Consider the following 19,845-nt stretch of genomic DNA (forward strand, 5'->3'; position numbering starts at 1 on the left):
AAGACTTCCTAGCACACTGCTTAATGTCTTTACAAAATATGTTTCAGCCCCTTCAGGTCACCTGGCCTGGGTGCTGGGGCCAGCCTGAGTGGTACAGGTTGCCTTGCGTAGGTCCTTGGGCTTGCCTGCAAGGTTGATGTTGGGTTAGTGAGTCCCAGGGGTTGGCAATGTGGCCCTGGTCCCTTGGCCCGCCTGAGCAGTGGGTACTGGATTCATGAGTCCCAGGTAGGGCTTAGGTCGCCAGACCCAGGTCCTGAGGCCTACACGCGAGGTGGGTGCTGAGTTCATGAGCCCTGGGAGCTGGGGATCTGACAAGGCTCACGTCGCCTGGCCCCACTCCTTGGTCCTGCCCCAAAGTGAAAAAGGCATAGGAGCAGACGCAGACACTGATGCATACAGAGAATATGGCAGCCCAGTCGACACCTTCGCAAAGGAAGGAGAACAGAGCAAACTGGACAACTATCCCAGCAAACAATGACAGCAAAAATCTGGGTGAATGGAGACTTGAGGTCGACTACGGCAGCCAAATGGACATTGGGAGGGTTGCCTCTGCTTGGATTGGTGAAATCGAGAGCATTTCAGAATTATCCAAAACACCTGATCAGAACCCTCAGAACACGCACTAGAGCAGGACCCTAGGTTGATATTGAGTGGTGGTTCTCCATTCCTGGGTGCTTGGGAAGCTGGATGTGGCTTCCCCCTTTATTCTCCCCTTCCCCTCAGACAAGAAGAAATGCAGAATTAGGAAACAATGATTTCACCCACTTTTCCGAGATCCTCAGTCCTTCCCACCCTGATCAACCCTGTAATTGTCATCAAATACATAAAATAAATGAAAAGCAAACTTACCTTCAACATTTTCTTATTTGCCGTGTTCTTGCCGCATTCCCTCCTCAGCTGTTCACTCATTGCTTGCAGCTCTCTTCCAAAATGGATCATTCTTTCGATGGCAGCTTGACTTCCTCCACATAACTGGCGTCTTAACTGACTCGAATCAACTTCTGTAAGCAAAACAAAGTAGTATTTAACTACCTCACAGAAGCGAGTGCAAACAGGAAATGAATGCACATTTCTTATACATTATATACCCGTTGATTAGTAACCACCTTAATTTTATCTAAATATAAAAGCTTTTGTTTAACTTAACAAGGAATTCTGCAGTTGAATGTTCCACCTGATCTAGAGCTCTGGGAGTCTGAGATCAGGTGCCTTGCAGGCAGCTGAGTCATGAGACAACTGTTCAGTGTCAGGAAGTACCTAGCATGTGCCAGCCTCTAAAACTACAGCAGGCAACAGTAACAAAAGAAAAAAAAATCAGTAATCGCCTCCCAAGTTTTTTGGTTTTTTTTTAAACTATCTTTGAACAGAGATCAAACAGAATGTTCCTAGATGCCAAACAACCGGAATAAAAACACAGAGAAGACCATGTTATAATATTTAAAATAATTACACTACTTGTAGAAAACGATTTTTATGTATATTGGCAACTATTACTTCATTGTTCAATAATGCAAGTAGAAAAATACAAATCATTAATATACAGTGATGATAACAGCTAACACACTAAGCACTCTCCTTAGCTTTTCATAGTTAAGACTCATTTACCCTTCACAGTGACCTAGGTAGCAGTCATTATACCCATTTTACAGATGAAGATGCTGACGCACACAACAGTTCAAGTGGTTTGTCTAAGATCACAGAGCTGGGAAGCAGAGATTGCAGAAATAAAATCCAAGTACTCTGGTCCTAGAACTCCTTTTTTTAGTCACTAGGCTTACATTACCCCAAGGAAGCTGAAGCTGCTGATAGATCTCTCACGTGGAACATCAGGCTGCCCCCCACCCTTTTTTAAAAATAATTTAGGTAAATAATGTTTTCATGGAATTCCAAAAAGCAAAGTTTCAATACATTTTCAGTTAAAATTTACTATGTAAGTTGTCTACAAAATAAAATGAAATTTTGTATTATCACCTCTAGGCTACCTTACATATATATTTCTTGGTGGGGGTGAGCTGATATATAAGCACCTACTATTTACCGTACACAGTTCTGGGCAGTTATTCATGCTTTCAGTGAACGAGTAAGAAATTGTTTGACAAGTTGGCTAGAATTTGAAAAAGCCTTTCGACCCACTTGGCCTGGCTATATTAAAGTAATGTGTGAAAAATCTATCTCTGCCCTTCAGTACTCTAAAGGCTCAACATTAATCAGAAAAGCTCCATTAATGACAGTACTAGAGTTGAGCCTAAACAGCTCATTCAGCAAACAAAACTGGCACCTAACCTTCACAAGGAATTTGGAAGCAACTACTCTAGCGACCAGTCTCCTAACGCAGAACCATCACTGAACTAGGTTTATGCTCATCAGTACAAGTAAAAACATAACCTTGTACCCATCATTTGTTATTAAAAATGTAAGAAATATCACTGCAGACCCATTTCGGTGTCCCAGTCTTCCATTTCGTGGTCATGTTTAGAACTACCATTTAGGAAACCATTGGATGAGGTCTCTCCAACTCCATTGGGGTAGTGATCTGTTTCCATGTCTACATCATTACTGAAAATGAAAAAACAAACCTAGTTTTAGAAAGATCATACTTGCAACCTACTTTAAGATCAATCATTTCTCAACTACACAGCCTACCTACAAACTAGTTCATAAGACAACAGCAATCTGCAAACAGATATGCAGTTAAATCTCAACGTATTCAAAACCACAGAGATGACATTTGCCAAGTCTATATCCCTGGAAACAAGGGGGGAAATGGCCATGTGCTAAGTGTGGGAGGTGGTAGCTCAGGACTTCACACCAACATGGAACAATCACAATTTGGCACAACAATCCTATCAAAGTGCTCATAACCAGGACTACATACTGTTCACCAATTGCTACTGCAGCAGCTCTTGGGCCAGCCCTGCTGAAATCCAGTTCACTCTTTCCTGCCTTATACTCAATCTGTATCAGGACTAAGTTTTTCAAGTTTTCCATTTTGGCATTTGTGCTTGTTATTTCCCAAGTACGCCCTCTTTCACAATAATACTTCAACATCTGACTCAGTCTCACCTTCTGCCTCTTCGGCACCCCAACACTCTTCCTCACACATGTCTCATTGCCTAATGATGCTGAAGTATTGCCTCATCTCATCTTAATCTTCATACATTTGTTGCCTTACACTGTTTGACATTTTCACTCACTGCACACTGAATGCATATCAATTTGCCAATAACTCTATCTGGAAATGATTAACTTGTCAAAATCAATCTTTTAGAACCATTCACACTCTAAGTAATAATAAATAGCTAATCTTCACCTTTTCCCCAATGAACTAGGCAAAGAATACTCAATCCAGAAGTAAACAATAATAAAAATTTAGAGATTGTTGAAAGAACAAAATTTCTTCTTACAAAAGATATATTCATTTATTAAAAAGTGACCCAGATGTTATCACTATGGAATGAGCACATATGTGTTCACATATGCATGCAAACACTCCTGTTCGTCAAATCTTTACAATAATCACATTTTTGTTTATCATTATAGCTGCTTTTTTGTTCGGACAATTCTACTTAGTATTTGTGAGGCATTTACTCACTTAACACATATGTAAGTCCTCTGAGGGATGTTCTATGTTGGGTGTGAAGGGCTTTATGAAACAATCATTGTTCTCTGCAACAGCTACAAAAATCTGATCAGTACTCTGCCGAGAGTTAATCACAAGGACTGGTAAGATTTTTTGATGCAGATGGAAATCAAGGAAAGCATTCTGGAAGAGGTGACACCTAAACTTGAGTGTTGCAGCTTGAACAGACGTCACGATGGAGATGAAAAAAGCATTTCAGATAGTAGGCATACCAAGAAAAATATACAGATTTGCAAGTCAGAAACCCTGGGAACAGGTCTCAGCTCTGCAACTTATCTACTAACTGTTGACTTACAAAGTATCTTTTACTTGCTGCTATCAGCTCCACATCTGTAAAATGGTTGAAGTAGCTAGTACCACTTTTGCCTGCTTCACAATATGGCAATGAAAGCCACTATCAGCTATAAAAAAACGGTCCCTGTTTGTCAGATCTAAAGTTTCCTTCTTTGCCTTCTGTGCTGCACGTAAGGGAGGCAGCTATGTATTCAACATCCTTTAAGCCTGCTTTCGTAAACTCAGGGAATATGTCTGCTGAGCAACTTCCTGCCACGACACAGTATTTAACAGAAACATTCATGAACTCACGGCACTTGTGCAAGGGCAGAATCCATTATCAATGAGAAAGGACCAATTACAAAGCACAAAAGGCTAACTTTAATAATCCTCATTCATAACTGTTTACTATGGACCACTAACTTTACATTTTGCCAGCCTCAGGTTGTACTGCGGAATGCAACCCTGGAAAGAATGAAATCTCTTTATCTGCTCTTCCCAGGCTAGTCTTGTGGCATTCCATTGTAACCTGGGTTGCATAACACAATTTCTTTTGTAAATTTCTGCTATGTGTGACTGATAACCCAGAAATCTTAGTTAATCTGCCAATTTCCTAACAGATTTTTTTTTTACACAGACATCTTTCTGTAAAATCATACTTCATTAAAATTCTACATTAAGGAGCTGGCACTGTGGCATAGTTAAACTACCATCTGTAACACTGGCATCCCATATGCCTTTCAAGTCCTTGTTTCTCCACAGCAGATGGCCCAAGTACTTGAGTCCCTGCTAAGCACATGGGAGATCCAGATTGAGTCCTAGGCTTCTGGCTTTAACCCGGCTTTACCCTGGCCATTGCCACAATCTGGAGAGTGAAACAACAGATCAAAGTTCTTTTTCTCTGTAACTCTTTCGAATACACAAATACACCTTTTAAAAAATTCCATATTAAAAATTCTTTTAAAATTCCACATTAGGTTATCCTTACCTCAATAAGAAACGGTACACTGAACACTCCCGCAAAATGCTGTGTTATCACTGGTTCATTTTACAGGACTAAACCAACATTAATCTGACTAAGATGCTGAATGACCTGGGTTGGCTGAATGCCTAAGGACTTGCTCTTCCATATGAGGATTCAATCTAAATGATTACACATCAGAACCTACAGGCTTAATGAATCTCAAGGTTCAGAGTACACTGCACCAGATCTTAGATCTCTAAGCACCTCAAAACTAGACAGACCTAACAGCATGTCTAGAACCTGACAGGTCCTCATAGTCCTCACACTAATGGTTGCTGAACAACTCAGTCATCTGCCATACACAAGCTTTCAGAAAAGGTTCTCCATAACTATTTTTAATTGAGAAAACATTTTATGCATTACACCAAGAAACCTTCTACAGAGGAAAAACAGTTGGAAGACTGTACTAACATTCAAGGTTGGGCCCGGCGCAGTAACCTAGTGGCTAAAGTCCTTGCCTTGAATGTACTGGGATCCCGTATGGGCACCAGTTCTAATCCCAGCAGCTCTGCTTCCCATCCAGCTCCCTGCTTGTGGCCTGGGAAAGCAGTGGAGGATGGCCCAAAGCCTTGGGACCCTGCACTCAGATTGGCACAGCTCCAGCCGTTGTGGCCACTTGGGGAGTGAATCATTGGATGGAAGATCTTCCTCTCTGTCTCTCCTCCTGTCTGTATATTTGACTTTGCAATAAAAGTAAATTTTAAAAAAGTATCTTTAAAAAAAAAAACAGAGGTTAAATAAGCAGGTATCAGCATGACTTAGCTTGGAAACAGCAAACACCATTTAGTGAGCATTTATGGAGATCTGTGGTTGGTGGGCAGAGCCCTCAATCTGTCGTTGCCCTCTGAAGAGGGCAGCAGGGAGAGGAGGAACTAAGAACTCACGAGCACACCTGAAGACGTAAGAGCTCTGAGGGATTCCCTACCCTTAGGAAACTTCAGGTCCCAATTCCATTTAATGAACTTAAATTCCTTCAAATCCAATTCTCAGGTTAGGAACTGATTTCAGTTCATACAATTCAAATTCATTCAAACCTATTAATACCAGTAACAATAACCAAGAATGCAAGAATTGCAGAAGTCACATACCTGGTAAAGTTATTAAGCTGTTGTGATCTTGACATATTTATACTGTTCAGTTCTGGTACATTCAAACTGGATGATGGGTGTTTACTATGGCAATATGACTGATGTGCTTTATTAGATATGACACCATTACTACAACTTTCAAAACCTGAAAAAAAGGGGGGGCGGGGGGAGAAGATAGCACATAGCAAAGACCAAACAAGTCTCCATTTTAATTTCGACTTTCAAGATGTGAAAGTCACTGAATGAATTGAATAGCAAACTGATTACTTCTTTGAGAAGATACTAAGAGCACTTAATTGTGTGCTGTAATTATTGTCTCCCCTAACACTTATTGAAGAGTTAATTACGGTTCTCCTTCATGTTCACAATGGCCTTACAAGGGCAGCAGTCTTGTCTCTTAATGACAGGAATACATTCTCAGCAAACATGGCAAAAACTGCAACCCTGAGCAGAGTACAGGCAAAGCAGATACCCTGTGACAGCTCAGGTCCAGGTGCATCTCAGTCTCGGGACTACCACTGTAGACGCACTCCATCTTGACAGGTGACTTGTTACCAACATGCTCATTTTCCACACCACAGAGAGAGGCTCAGAATTCCTCCAAGACTAACATGCAGACACACTATTCCAGTGGGATGTTTCTGAGCACACAGGCAAGGGACTCACCCTCACCACACGCACATGCTGCTGCTGTACATACATTCAGGTGGTAACAAAGAACAAGCGCACGCAACTGACTGTGAGAAAAAGCAAAGGTCTTCCAGAAGAAAAAGGGAAATATACCCCCCCGCTTTTTTTTATTTAACAAAACAAACACAGAATTAGAGACAAGCCAGGAAAGATGACTGAGCAGGATCAGAAATAAACCTGTACAAGTGATGTCACAAAAGCCAGAAAGGAGAGCCTTTTGCTTACAAAAAGTACGACTGGTGAGCTGAACAAAGACAGCCGACAATGAACTGCGCCGTGGGCAGACAGGCAGCCACTTCAGTGAGAACAAAGAGACTGAGAGCTGGCAGCTGGGCAGCTGAGTGGGCCAGGGCAACACACTCAGTCAGATCACCTTCCCACGTGCACTTGCCTTTTCCTTACTAAACACACAGGACTGCAGCCTGACCTTCCTTAGGAAATCTGCTAATAAACTAGTTTGTCTCAGAAACATCCACGTTCTAAGTGAGCTACTGGTACACATGAATCTGAACCTACAGTTCTTCATCCAGAACATCTTGAGATCAAGCATACACAATTGCAAAACGCGAAAAAGGTAACATTGCAAACAAACGAAAAAAAAAAAAAAACTGTCTCGAAATAACAAATGGCAAAACGATTGTAATGGAAAAGATTGTAAGATTGAATCTCACCAGAAAAATGTGCAGTACTTGCTTTGCCTGATGCTAAATTGTGAATATTCATCCCGTGGCTGGGGCTCACAGCTGGACTGAAGGGCCGAGGACTAACAGGGTAGCTGTCTTGAGATTTTGGACTCCGGCCTCCCAAACACCGTACTTCACTATCTGTACCATTCACCATTTCTATAAACTGACGCACCCTAAAAGAAATAAGAAAAATTAACTCAGACATAATCATCAAATGAACTTTATCAGCAACAGATATCAGAAAAAAATTATAAAATCTGTATTGCTCGACAGGTTTTACCTTAGATAACAAGTTAAAATTCATATATTGTATTATTTAAAATTTTTCAGAAAAAAAAATAGGAAATATCACAAGAGCACAGTATTATCAGCTATTACCGTCTTAACCAAGTTTCACTAAGAAAATTTAAATCTATCCATACCTCTAAAGAAATACATACTAATTGCCTGGCTAAAAATTACTTCACCAAAATCATACTTGTGGAAGAGGCAAAGCCACATGGTTTCCATCTCCACATTCCAAAGCAGCATGCCCGGGTTTGAATCTCAGCCCTGGCTGGTCAAAACCAGCTTCCTGGGAGGCAGTGAGTCTTGAGCAGTTGGTCCCTGCCACTCGCAGAGGAGATTTGAACTTCTGGCTCCCATCTGGGACCAATGCAGGCATCCAGAGAACAAAGCAGCAAATAAAGTACTCTCTCCCTCTGTCTCTCATATTTAAATACAAGAAGTGTGTGCATGCAGCAGATAAGTTAGGGACTAAGAACATGGTTTTATGGACACTACATACACAAAGCAAAGCCTTCTCCCTACCATTTCTCACTCCAATCCCATTCCTAATCTCAACCAAAATAATCTAACATTTAAATCAATTCAAAGCACTTGTGTTACTTGACTTACAAAGAATTTCTGTGAAGTCTGAATCTCAACAACACAATTTTTAAAAACTCATACATATAAAGCAATAAAAATGCCAAATTGGGTTTACTATTATAAAAAAAAAAAAAGTAAGAATAAAAACACAGCAATTGCTGGTAAGAAACAGAACTCTTGTGCATGGTTGGTGGAAATACAAAAAGGTGCAGCCAGGAAAGCAAATGCTATGGCAGTTCTTCAGAATAAAAAACACCACACAATCACCACAGGACCCAGCACTGCCTCTTCTGAGTGTATCACCAGAACAACCAAAAACAGAAGCTGGAACAAGCATTTGTGCAACTATACTCAGCAGAAATACTCAAGAGGGCCAACAGGTGGAAGTAATGCAAGAAGCTATGTATCAACACATGAACAGATAAGCCCAAATGTAGTACATACATACAACAGACTACCGCCTGTTTCAAAGGAAGGAAATTTTGACACATGCCACAACATGAATGTATGGAGGACATTACCCTAAGTGAACAAGCTACTCACAAAAGCACAAATACGGTATGATGCTACTTATACAGGTACCTAAAATTGTTAAACTTGGAGACACACAGTAGAATGTGGTCGGAGGACTGAGGACAGAATTAACATTCGCCGAGTACAGTGTCAGGTCACACATTCAAAATAGCAACTACAAAGTAAAAGCTGCCATCTGCTTACAGTTCTTAACACAAACTGTTTAGTTGCACCCTGTTACTCTCATGCATTATGTTTCAAAGCTGTGATCAAACAAGATAAAATTAAGAACTATGAAACCATTATGGTGATTTTAACTATATAACACAATTGCGATAAGACACATACAGTAAACATAATATTTTATTAAACTCACTTTAATGTGAAAAGGAGATTAGGATTTCTTTCAAGTAAACTGGGGTATAACTGTTGTGTCGTCTCAATGGCTTCTCCCATTCTTCCTGCTAATACCAATTTTTGAATTCCTATCCAGAAAAAAAATTTTTTTTCCTTTAATAAAAGTAGAACCAAATTCAGTAGATCCTCAGAAAACAACAATCAGCAAAACATTTTTAGCTTAACATTAGTGTCGAGTCTCTTTTTCTAAAAGTATAATTTCATTAATCAATCCAAGAAAAATTTAAGGTATATTTAAGAAATTGTTGTAAGTATCTTCACCACAAACTATTTTTTTTAAATCACAAACATACAAATAATATAGAAAACACATCTAACAAACAACAATAAAATTAAAAGATTTTTTTAAAAGAATTTTTTTTAAGATTTATTTATTTTTACTGGAAAGGCATATATACAGAGAGGAGAGACAGGAAGATCTTCCGTCCGATGGTTCACTCCCCAAGTGGCCAAGTTGCAACGGCTGGAGCTGAGCCAATCCGAAGCCAAGAGCCAGGAGCTCCTCCAGGTCTCCCACACGGGTGCAGGGTCCCAAGGCTTTGGGCCATCCTCCACTGCTTTCCCAGACCACAAGCAGAGAGCTGGATGGGAAGCGGGGCTGCCAGGATTAGAACCGGCGCCCATATGGGATCCCGGTGAGTTCAAGGCAAGGACTTTAACCACTATGCTATTTTGCCAGGCCCAAAAGATCATGTTTTAAAAACAGCAACATTTAAAATTTCCTATCAAGAGGCTAGCATGTGGCACAGTAGTAAGTCACAGAGCAATGCCAATACCTCATGCAAAAACCAATTCCATTTTTTGCCCCACTTAAGACCCATCTCCCTGCTGATATGCCTCGGAAGCCAAGAAAAGATAGCCTAGGTATTTGGGCCCTTCATTCACACTGGAGACCCAGATGGAGATTCAGGCTCCTAGCTTCAGCCTCAGACTTCAGCAGTCTTGCCCACTATAGCCATTCAGGGAATGAACCAGTGAATGGAAAATCTATTCACTATCTCTTTCTCTAGCTCTTTTAAATAAATTAATCTTTAAAAAATAAAATGTCTTATCAAATATGATGATCTACTAAGCCAAAGACAAAAATAGCACTAACTCATATCGGAATATCTAAATTTGACCTCATTAAGCATTTGCGATCTTTCAGATGCTTGTTGAATTAGATGATGAGGATATAAAATGAGTAAACAATCACCTCTGTTCCACAGAGCATGTTAAGACAGTGAATAAGACAAATACACAATTAACTACGACATGACATAATCAGTGTTATTAAAGTGATTTAACCCATTTAAAAAGTTGTTTCTCAGCCATCACGGTTTCACTGTTTTTGCTTCACTCCTATCAATCAAGATATTTCTCACAAAAATTTCTTCAAAATTTTTTCTCCACATTTGAAGCTCCTAGCCCTGTGCAAATATTTTATAAGCAACCTTTTAAAATGTCAATGACAATACATTTCACAGGCATCTTTCCAAAATGAATGCACCTGAACATGTTTAAATTACAAAATAAAACTTCTAAAAGTTAAAGTAAGCAAATCTATAATCTACAAACAAGTGTTAACCATGCACAAGGGTTCTTACTTTGTCTGTTCTTAATGGAAGCTAATTCTTCTAGAACAGTCTGGTCTGTAGATCTGGCAAAGGCCTCTGCTGTGGCACAGTACCCATGATGGACTAAATAGGATGAAACCATTCTTAACATAAAAAAAAATACATGTCTTTTAGTCAAGAGAATACATACTTCATTCTACAATCTATACAGAAACGGTCTACTGTGGTGTTACAAAACCAATGTACTTTCTTGAAATGGCTAAGAACTTAAAAACCTCAAAATAAAATTAAATAAAAACCTCAAAATAAAATTAAAATTTAATCTAAATAAAATTTAAACAAATTATTTTGTTTTGTTCACATATTTCCAAAATAGGAAGTAATTATAAGTGCTATATCTAGAATATTCTCTAGCTGAAATCAATATTACCATAGTAAAAAGGACACTTTCAAACTTTATATAATTTCCACTTCAGCTTTATTGCATAACTATCTAAGTCATATGCTGGCATTTTGTAAAGAATCTATGTGAAACAGCCAAGTACCTCTAGGTATTCCAGAATTTAACCACTTTCATTATGCAACAATTCAATAATGATATAAGTGAACTAAGAATATTTTAGAACAAAAATGGGCAATACAGAGTTAGCCTTCCCTAAAAGAGTAACTCCTTAAATATAATTTAAACATGACACACTCTGGAAGAGTGAGTTTACTTTTTTAAAAAGCCACCAAATAGAGTCAAAACACAGACTCACAGTCACCTAGAAAATGTAGTTAGATAAACTGGAGCTCCAACAACAGCAACCGAGCTATCCTGTATCTCCAACCATGCTCAAGTGTAAACCTGCCTCCAACTGCCACTGCTAAGGGCTATTTATTAGCGCCACGCTCTAACCAACTGAGCTAACCGGCCAGCTCTAAGGGCTATTTAGAAAGCAGTGGGAAGCAGTGCTTCCAGAGGAGGGGAACCAGCGGAAAAGGAATCCAAGTGTCAGGGACTCTTTTTTTACTTCATCCAAGTATTCAGATTAGTTTAAAGAAGAGTCATCATGTGGAAAGGCCTCTCAGGTGAAGAGGGTGGGAGCCAGGAGGCTCTGAGTCTGAGACTGAGTAGAGTCTCCTGCGGCACAGCTGTCTTGCTGTGATGCTTAGGAGTAGCCATTTCCACAGCATTAAAGGAACGTGGAGCCCCTGGGCCCCTGAGTTGAGACTGCAGGACAAAGCCTCCAGCGTCCAGGCTCTGAGACACGAGCAATGACGGCACTAGGAAGAGGCATGCTGTCAGAATGATCAACGTCTCCCAAACACAGAAAACTAGACTAACTATGACATTTATCAATGTTCAAAACAACTATGAGGACACGTTTTAGGAAGACTGAATTAGACTGATGGTATCTAAACGTCTTTTGCTGTTTCTTTAGCTTAATCCTTGATGTTTCACTTTTTTTTCCTTTTTATAATTATTACTTTATGGTACAGTTCCATAGGTTCTGGGGTTTCCTTTACCCTCTCCCCCTCTTCCCAAATGTGTCACTTTTAACTCTACTATTTCAAACTTCAAGAGACACTGTGAGCACCAGCAGCAAACAGGTGTTATTTCTAGCATTCGGCACACGCACAGTGTAGGAATTAGAATTACACTTTCCTCAAATTTTCCATAATGAAATTCAGCTTTAAAAGGAAAAAAGCTTCCCAATGAAATGGGCTAAAAAGCTTCAGCAAAAGAAATAGAAATAATTTCATTTTGCAGCTTGTGTAGACACAGTGTCAGTGCATCTTGCAGCAGTATCAGCAGTTAGCTGTCTCACCGTTTCCTGGCCGACACTCCCTCCATGTTTTCCTAATTCTAGTAGCAGAATTGACAATGTTAGAAATATTAAAATTAATTAGTGAGACTTTCTAAGAATTCCCTAACCTGGAACCTGGAGACTTTTGGTCAGATTTTCCTATCCAAAATAGGGATATTATAATGTCCTTGAAGCTAAATGCTAATAACAAGTATTTGCCAAGAATGAGGGAAGAGGAGCACAAATAGATAAAATGTCAGCTATTTTTCTAACAGGGCAAGCTAAGTACTAGAAGATATGGTCAATGTATAAGACCTGAAACATACATGTAATTTCTATCCCAATACATCCTGATACTTATTCCAACAAAGCAAGAATCATTTTTTCCACCGTAAACATCTGAACTACTGAACTACACATCCAAACACTGCAGATCCTGAAATGTAACCTAGCCTAAGCTTTATTTCTTCCATCTAATGAACTGACTCACACTGAATGTGTGGCTAAATCAAACATTATTTTAAATTTTTTTATATTAGAAAAACATGTTGTTTTTCATAAATTAAAAAAACAATTACCCATTAGAATTATGATATAAATTAGAATACTAAAACACTTTACGGACACTAAAAATATTATCTCACAAAAAAACAGAAATGAGTAACAGCACTTCACATTTCTTCCCTCTTACTTCTGTATCATGGTCTGCCACTCCCCTTCTCGATCTCCAATAGGAAACCGATCTATCTGAGCCTGTATTTTGGTCCTCCATTCTCGCATGTAGTCTTCTATGTCAAACACAAAAGGATGCTGCCCAAAATTAGCATCTACTACTTCTCCTGGAGTCTGAAGTCCCACAGTAGGATACAAATTTGGCTGTAAGACAAAAGATTTCATTAAGTATCTATCCATTTAATGACTTATTTCTTCTAGTGATACCTTAAGAACAAAGTTATAAGTATACTTCATGCACATTTCTACACTGCAGTTGAAGTATCAATAAAAGAAGATCAAAACAAATGAACCAAAGCACATTATCTCAGCAGAACAGGGGTGCAGCATGTTGGGCCACAGGCACCTGTTCGCAGCCCAGCTCAGCATCCAAGCTGCTCCACTACACATCCAACCACCTGCCAATTCACCTGGGAACATGGTAGAAGACTTCCCAAGTGCTTAGGCCCGTCAAACACTTGGGAGAACCAGGTAGAATTTCCAGCTCCTGGGCTAGCTGTGCTCTATCTAGGCCAACTATTGCAGCAACTTGGGGGATAGCCACGTAGATGAAAGACTTCTTGCACCCTTCCCCTCTGTCAACATGATTTTCAAAAACCAAATAATTTTAAAATGTAATTGCATTTCTTGCAATCTATAACCAACAAGAAAAAACAAAAACAAACAAACCCCAGAGCAGTGTTTTGTGTTTTGCCTAATGGTTAAGCCCCTGGTCAGAACATTAACTTGGTTCTTATCACCCATGTGAGAAGCCTGGACTCGACTCCCAGCTCTGCACCTGAGTCTGTGGCAGCCATGGCCACTGCAGGCATCTGCAGCATGAACCAGCAGATGTAACCTCTGTCTTCCTCTCCTAGTGTGCTTCTGCCTCAAAAAGGAAAAATGTGGAGCCCGGTGCAATAGCGTAGTGGTTAAAGTCCTTGCCTTGCATGCGTTGGGATCCCATATGGTTGCCAGTTCCAGTGTCGGTGACCCTGCTTCCCATCCAGCTCCCTGCTTGTGGCCTGGGAAAGCAATCAAGGATGGCCAGAGCCTTGGGACCCTGCACCTGCGTGGGAGACCTGGAGGAGATTCTGGCTCCTGGCTTCAGATTGGCTCAGCTCCAGCTGTTGCGGCCGGTTGGGGAGTGAACCATCAGACGGAAGATCTTCCTCTCTGTCTCTCCTCCTCTCTATATCTGCCTTTCCAATAAAAATAAGTAAATCTTAAAAAAAAAAAAAAAAGTAAAAATGTGAACACCACTGATCAACTTCAAAAAAGAAAAAATCATTTTTACTGATGCAGAAACAATGTGTTATATATAAATATATGTATTTATATATATAAAGATTGTACGTATCCTTATATACCAATCATATATTAAGAATGTTACATAGGGGCTTTATGGCACAACATGGCTTGTGGTACTGGCAACTCAACATGCTGGTTCAAATTCCTGCTGCTGCTCTACTTCTGATCCAGCTCCCTGCAAAGCCATGCTGGGAAGCCAGAAGAGAATGACCCAAGTACCTGGGACCCTGCCTGCCATGTGCGAGACCAAGATGGAGTTCTTGGTTCCTGGCTTCAGCTTGGGAAGTGACTCAGTGGATCTCTCTCTCCCCTCACCTACCAAATGAATGAATAAACAAAGCAATCCTTTCAAAAAAAAAAAGTCAGACTCAGCACTATGGATCAGTAGCTAAATCCTCGCCTTGCACATACCAGGATCCCATACAGGTGCTGGCTCCTGTCCCCACTGCTCCACTCTCCATCCAGCTCCCTGCTTGTGACCTTGGAAAGCAACAGAGGACAGTGCAAAGCCTTGGGACCCTGCACCCTTGTGTGAGACCTGGAAGAAGAACCAGGCTCCTGTCTTAGGATCGATGGACTCAGCTCCAGCCATTGTGGCTACGTGGGTAGTAAACCCGTGTACAGAAGATTTCTTTCAATATCTCCTTCTCTCTATAAAACTACCTTTCCAATACAAATCAATAAATCTTAAGAAAGAAAGAAAGAAAAAATCAAACAGTAGTGACATAGATCACAGCAGGTTTATCTCTACTTTTATATATGACCTGCTAAAGTCAGCTGCCACAGAAGTATAAGAAGCTGGGTATGTAGCATTTTAAATTCACTAATTTATCTTACACTGAGGATGTATATATTTACAAAGGGAAAGTAATAAGAATTCCCAGCAAAACATGGGGTGCCATGGAAGGGATTCTTTATATAAAAATAAAAAACTCAAATATGCACATTTAAGAGTGAGAAAATGGGTGGATTTGATTAACTCAAATTCAGAAATATTCTAGGATTTCAAAGCTAGCAAGTATAAAGGAAGTAATCAGGTATACAAAGAAAAAAGAAAAAAAACCCGCAAGAATCCTTGCTTTGACTCCATCACTAATCAGCAGTTCTCCTGAACGGAAGAATGAGTATTCAATGTCTACTCAACACCAGGGCTTGATCCTATAAGGTTAACTATCATTATTTCTATCATACAGACACAAACATTGAGAATTAGGAGCTAAATAACTCACAGCTGTAGGCAACTACCTACGTGGCCTTACATCAGAGCAAGTGCTATGCTACTGGGAGAAAAGCAGCCAATAGCTGGTGGGTATCCTGGGCCTGGTTGATGCCAAATTTGTGTTAGCAATACCAGTACCAGTGTGCAAGCTTAGTTGCTTATTCCTTCCCCAAGCCTCTCCTGAAGATAAGGTGGGGAGGCAGGGAACTCCAGGCTGGAACACACACTCCTCCCACCCCTCGCCTGGTCCCTGGCTCCTGGCTTCATCTCAGCTCCAGCCATTGCAGTCATGTGTGGAGTGAACCAGGGGATGGGAGGTCTTTCTCTCTGTGCCTCTCCTTCTCTGTATACCTGCCTTTCCAGTTAAACAAATAAACAAAACACTTCATTTAAGCAACAGAAGCCATAAATAAAACATTGTTTCAAAATATTTTTAAAAATGTAAATTATGTTGGGTTATGGAAAAAAGTGATTAAAATGTATAAATGTGTTCTTAATAATTAAAAGCACCAAAGACGATTTTAAAGCTAACAGGAAAACAGAACTAGCAAGTCAGAAGTATACATCCAGCTAACAGTATCATGTAAGAAAGGAAAATGGCACATCTCTATTTCTAGCACTTGAGAGTCAATTTAAAACAAAAGAATATAAATGCAAAAGCAAAAAGTCATCAATAGAGTAAAAGACAATTCGTTGAATAAGTAGAGTTTGTAATTCTGATACTCTGGACTGAACAACCAGATATACTTTTAAAATGATCTGCTGGGATTCATGTTGTAGCACAGTAAGTTAAGCCATCAGCCGTGACACTGGGATCCCATACCAGAGTGCCAGTTCCAGACCTAGTTGCTCCCCTTCTAATGCACCTGGCAAAGTGCCTGTCACCTAGATGAGATCCAGATGGAGATCCAGCCTCCTGGCTTCAGCAGGACCTGGCCTTGACCTCTGCAGACACTAGGGGGTAAATCAGCAGATGGAACTCTAAGAACCTCCCTCTTTCTCTGTAACTGTGTCTTTCAAATAAATCTTTAAAACAAAACAAAACACTACCAACAACAAAACAACCTGTTACAGCAAAGTTCAAAACAGCTTCCTAGTGGCAAAGCATGCTAAAAATGTCAAGACCCAAATGGATAGTTTACCTCACTCAAGTTTTTGATGCAAATTAAATCAGAAGGGTTTGCTGTTTTGCTTTAAGATTTAATGGAATGAGACTTAAAATCCAACCAACATACAAGGGTCTGCTTTTGTGGCTGGCAAAACAGGTTCAGTCAACACCTGTGACCCCAGCATCCCATACGGGTGCCTCCCAGCTGTTTCAGTTCAGCTCCACCTCCCCAGTAATGCAGTGTGCCTGAAAAGTGGCAGAGGATGTCTCAGGGGAGACCATGATGGAGTTCCAGGTTCCTGGCTTTGGTGGGGCCTACCCCTGGTCAACAGTGCCATTTGGGGAGTGAATCAACAGATGGAAAAGCTTTCTTTATCTCTGTTACTCCACCATGCAAATAAATCATAATATAAACATACTTATGCATAGAAATGTAAGCTAATGTAGTCTTTTCAGAAAAAAAATTAGAGAACTATTAAAATCAATAGAGCAACTTCACTTAATCCTACAGGAAAAAATGTGTATAACGCAGATGACCTTCCGCATTATTTACGATCAAAATAAATCAAAAAGAATGCCTGGACATGGCACTGTAGTCCAGTGGCTAAAGCCTCACCTTGCAGGCACTAGGATCTCACATGGACACAAGTTTCTGTCCCAGTGGTTTCACTTCCCATTCAGCTCCCTGCTTGTGACCTGGGAAAACAATCAAAGACGACCCAAAGCCTTGGGATTCTGCAACCATTTTGGAGACCTGGAAGAAGTTCCAGAGTCCTGGCTTCAGATCGGTTCAACTCTGACCGTTGTGCTCATTTGCGGAGTGAGTCAGTGGACTGAAGATCTTCCTCTCTGCCTTTCCTCCTCTCTGTATATCTGATTTTGCAGTAAAAATAAATCTTTTTTAAAAAGTAAACAATTTGGAAAAAAATGAATTACACAGTCCTTATTCTACTAGATTACAGGTTTTTAAGCAACAGTTTTGCAATTCAGCTGACTAGCAGTGTGGCTTAGTGAGTTAGGCCATGACCTGTAGAACCACATCCCACAGGGGATGCCAGGTGGAGTTTCAGGCTACTCCACTTCTTATCCAGCTCTCTGCTGATGTGCCTGGGAGACAAGGGGAAGTAGGCCCAGGTTCTTGGTCCCATGCACCCACACAGGAGACCCGAGAGAAACTATTGCAGCTATGAGGGGAATGAACCAGCATATGGAAGACATTTGTCTTTTTCTCTTTCTTCCTTTCAAATAAATCTTCAAAAATATTTTGTAATTCAACTGCTTTATTCAACAGAATCATATTGTATCACACCATCAGCAGCAGCAGTCACTCTCCATTCCCTAATTCTTCTTTTTCAAGATTTATTTATTTTTAAATTTTTACTGGAAAGTCAGATATACAGAGAGCAGGAAAGACAGAGATCTTCCGTCTGCTGATTGACTACCCAAGCGGCTGCAACAGAAGCCTGGAGCCCAGAGCCTCTTCTGGGTCTCCCACACAGGTGCAGGGGCCCAAGGCTTTTGACCATCCTCCACTGCTTTCCTAAGCCACAAGCAGGGAGCTGGATGGGAAGCGGGGCCACAGGGATTAGAACTGGTACACATATGGGATCCCGGCACCTGCAAGACAAGGACTTTAGCTGTTAGGCTACCACGCCAGGCCCTACGAATTCTTAACCCTGACAATCACTACCTCCCTTTTGAATCAATGGATTTTTCTATATGGAATATGCTGTGCACAACTCAAAATATGACTCAAAACTCTTGTGACTGATGCCTTTCATTTATAATGTTTTCAAGGTTCATTCAAATGGCAGCATTTGTCTCAATTATACATTAATAGAAATGGTATTTTTCAGGAAAATGGTCATTAATTCTGAAAAAAATCCTGCACATGTAAAAACAGATAAAAGATTAATAAATGTTTTTAATTTAGTTGGTTAAAAGTTAAGCATACACAATAAACTGACATTCTCAACAGAATAGTGTTTTTTCTTTCGTCTAAGGAATCTTGTGAAAATGAAAGAAAATAGTGTACCAATTAAAAGCAGGTTTGAGGACTAGTGTTGCTAAAGAGGGTATTAAGCCACCTATGACACTGGTATCCCATTCCGCAGACTGAACTGTGTCCTGGCTGCTGCACTTCTGATTCAGGTTCCTGCAAATGGCCTGGGGAACCAGGAGAGGATGACCCCAGTGCTTGGGCCCCTGTACCTATATAGGAGACCTGGAAGAAGCTTCTGGCTTCCAGCCTTGGACCAGGCCAGCTCTGGTCATCATGGCCATCTGCAGAATGAACCAGTGAATGGAACGGCTCTCTTTTCCTCTCTAATTCTGACTTGAAAGTTGAACAAAAAAAATTTTTTTTATTCAAGTCAATCTCCAGAACTAGAAGGTAAAATCATTTGAGATGAATTTAGTCTATTCACATTTAAAGACCGTTCTCAACTAGTGAGGTGAGCTACAAGAAAAACTATTTTGAAAAAAATAATATTTTGAAAATCTTAAGTTTTCAGTTATGTAAGCACTCTATGTTCCATGATAAGACAGTTTAGATAAACTGTTTTTTTCCACAAATATACTCTCTCCCAGGATTCAGTGCTGCAACTAGCTAGTGAGAGCTCATAGGAGAAGATCACCAAAACATGAGGCGAAGCCTTTAAGAGGAAATGCACTTCTTTGAATTAGAAAAGAGTCTGTGCGAGCATTAGAAAATTTTATATCAGAAAAATGAAAAATTCCTAGAAACACAATAGAAGGAAACCTTTAATTCAATCATTCCAGCCACTGTTAGTTTAAAACAAAGATACACATCAGCACTGGCTGGTTAACTAACAGAAAGGGAGAAAACTAAATAATAATTGGAAAATGAGAGAATTAACCAGAAGGCTGTGCAAAAATGAGTCAAAATGCCTACAATTACATTAACTCTACCTATCAATGAGAAACAAA

General features: G+C 40.1%; 1 protein-coding gene across 2 annotated transcripts in view; it reads right to left on the reverse strand.

The window, feature by feature from the left end:
- The window catches only part of RANBP9 (RAN binding protein 9), a 90,691-nt gene that overhangs the window by 13,511 nt on the left and 57,335 nt on the right, over window positions 1-19,845 (reverse strand). For both annotated transcript variants that reach the window (XM_040967688.1, XM_040967689.1), the window contains 7 exons: window positions 13,239-13,423; window positions 10,788-10,900; window positions 9,161-9,269; window positions 7,387-7,574; window positions 6,026-6,170; window positions 2,435-2,556; window positions 850-1,001 (listed from right to left, as the gene is read on the reverse strand). In XM_040967688.1, coding sequence (XP_040823622.1) covers window positions 850-1,001; window positions 2,435-2,556; window positions 6,026-6,170; window positions 7,387-7,574; window positions 9,161-9,269; window positions 10,788-10,900; window positions 13,239-13,423 — 1,014 coding nt within the window. The remainder of the gene's footprint in view (window positions 1-849; window positions 1,002-2,434; window positions 2,557-6,025; window positions 6,171-7,386; window positions 7,575-9,160; window positions 9,270-10,787; window positions 10,901-13,238; window positions 13,424-19,845) is intronic.

The sequence above is a fragment of the Ochotona curzoniae genome, unplaced genomic scaffold, assembly GCF_017591425.1.
Source record: "Ochotona curzoniae isolate NIBS_2020 unplaced genomic scaffold, NIBS_Ocur_1.0 scaffold_461, whole genome shotgun sequence".
In the NCBI taxonomy this organism is placed as follows: domain Eukaryota; kingdom Metazoa; phylum Chordata; class Mammalia; order Lagomorpha; family Ochotonidae; genus Ochotona; species Ochotona curzoniae.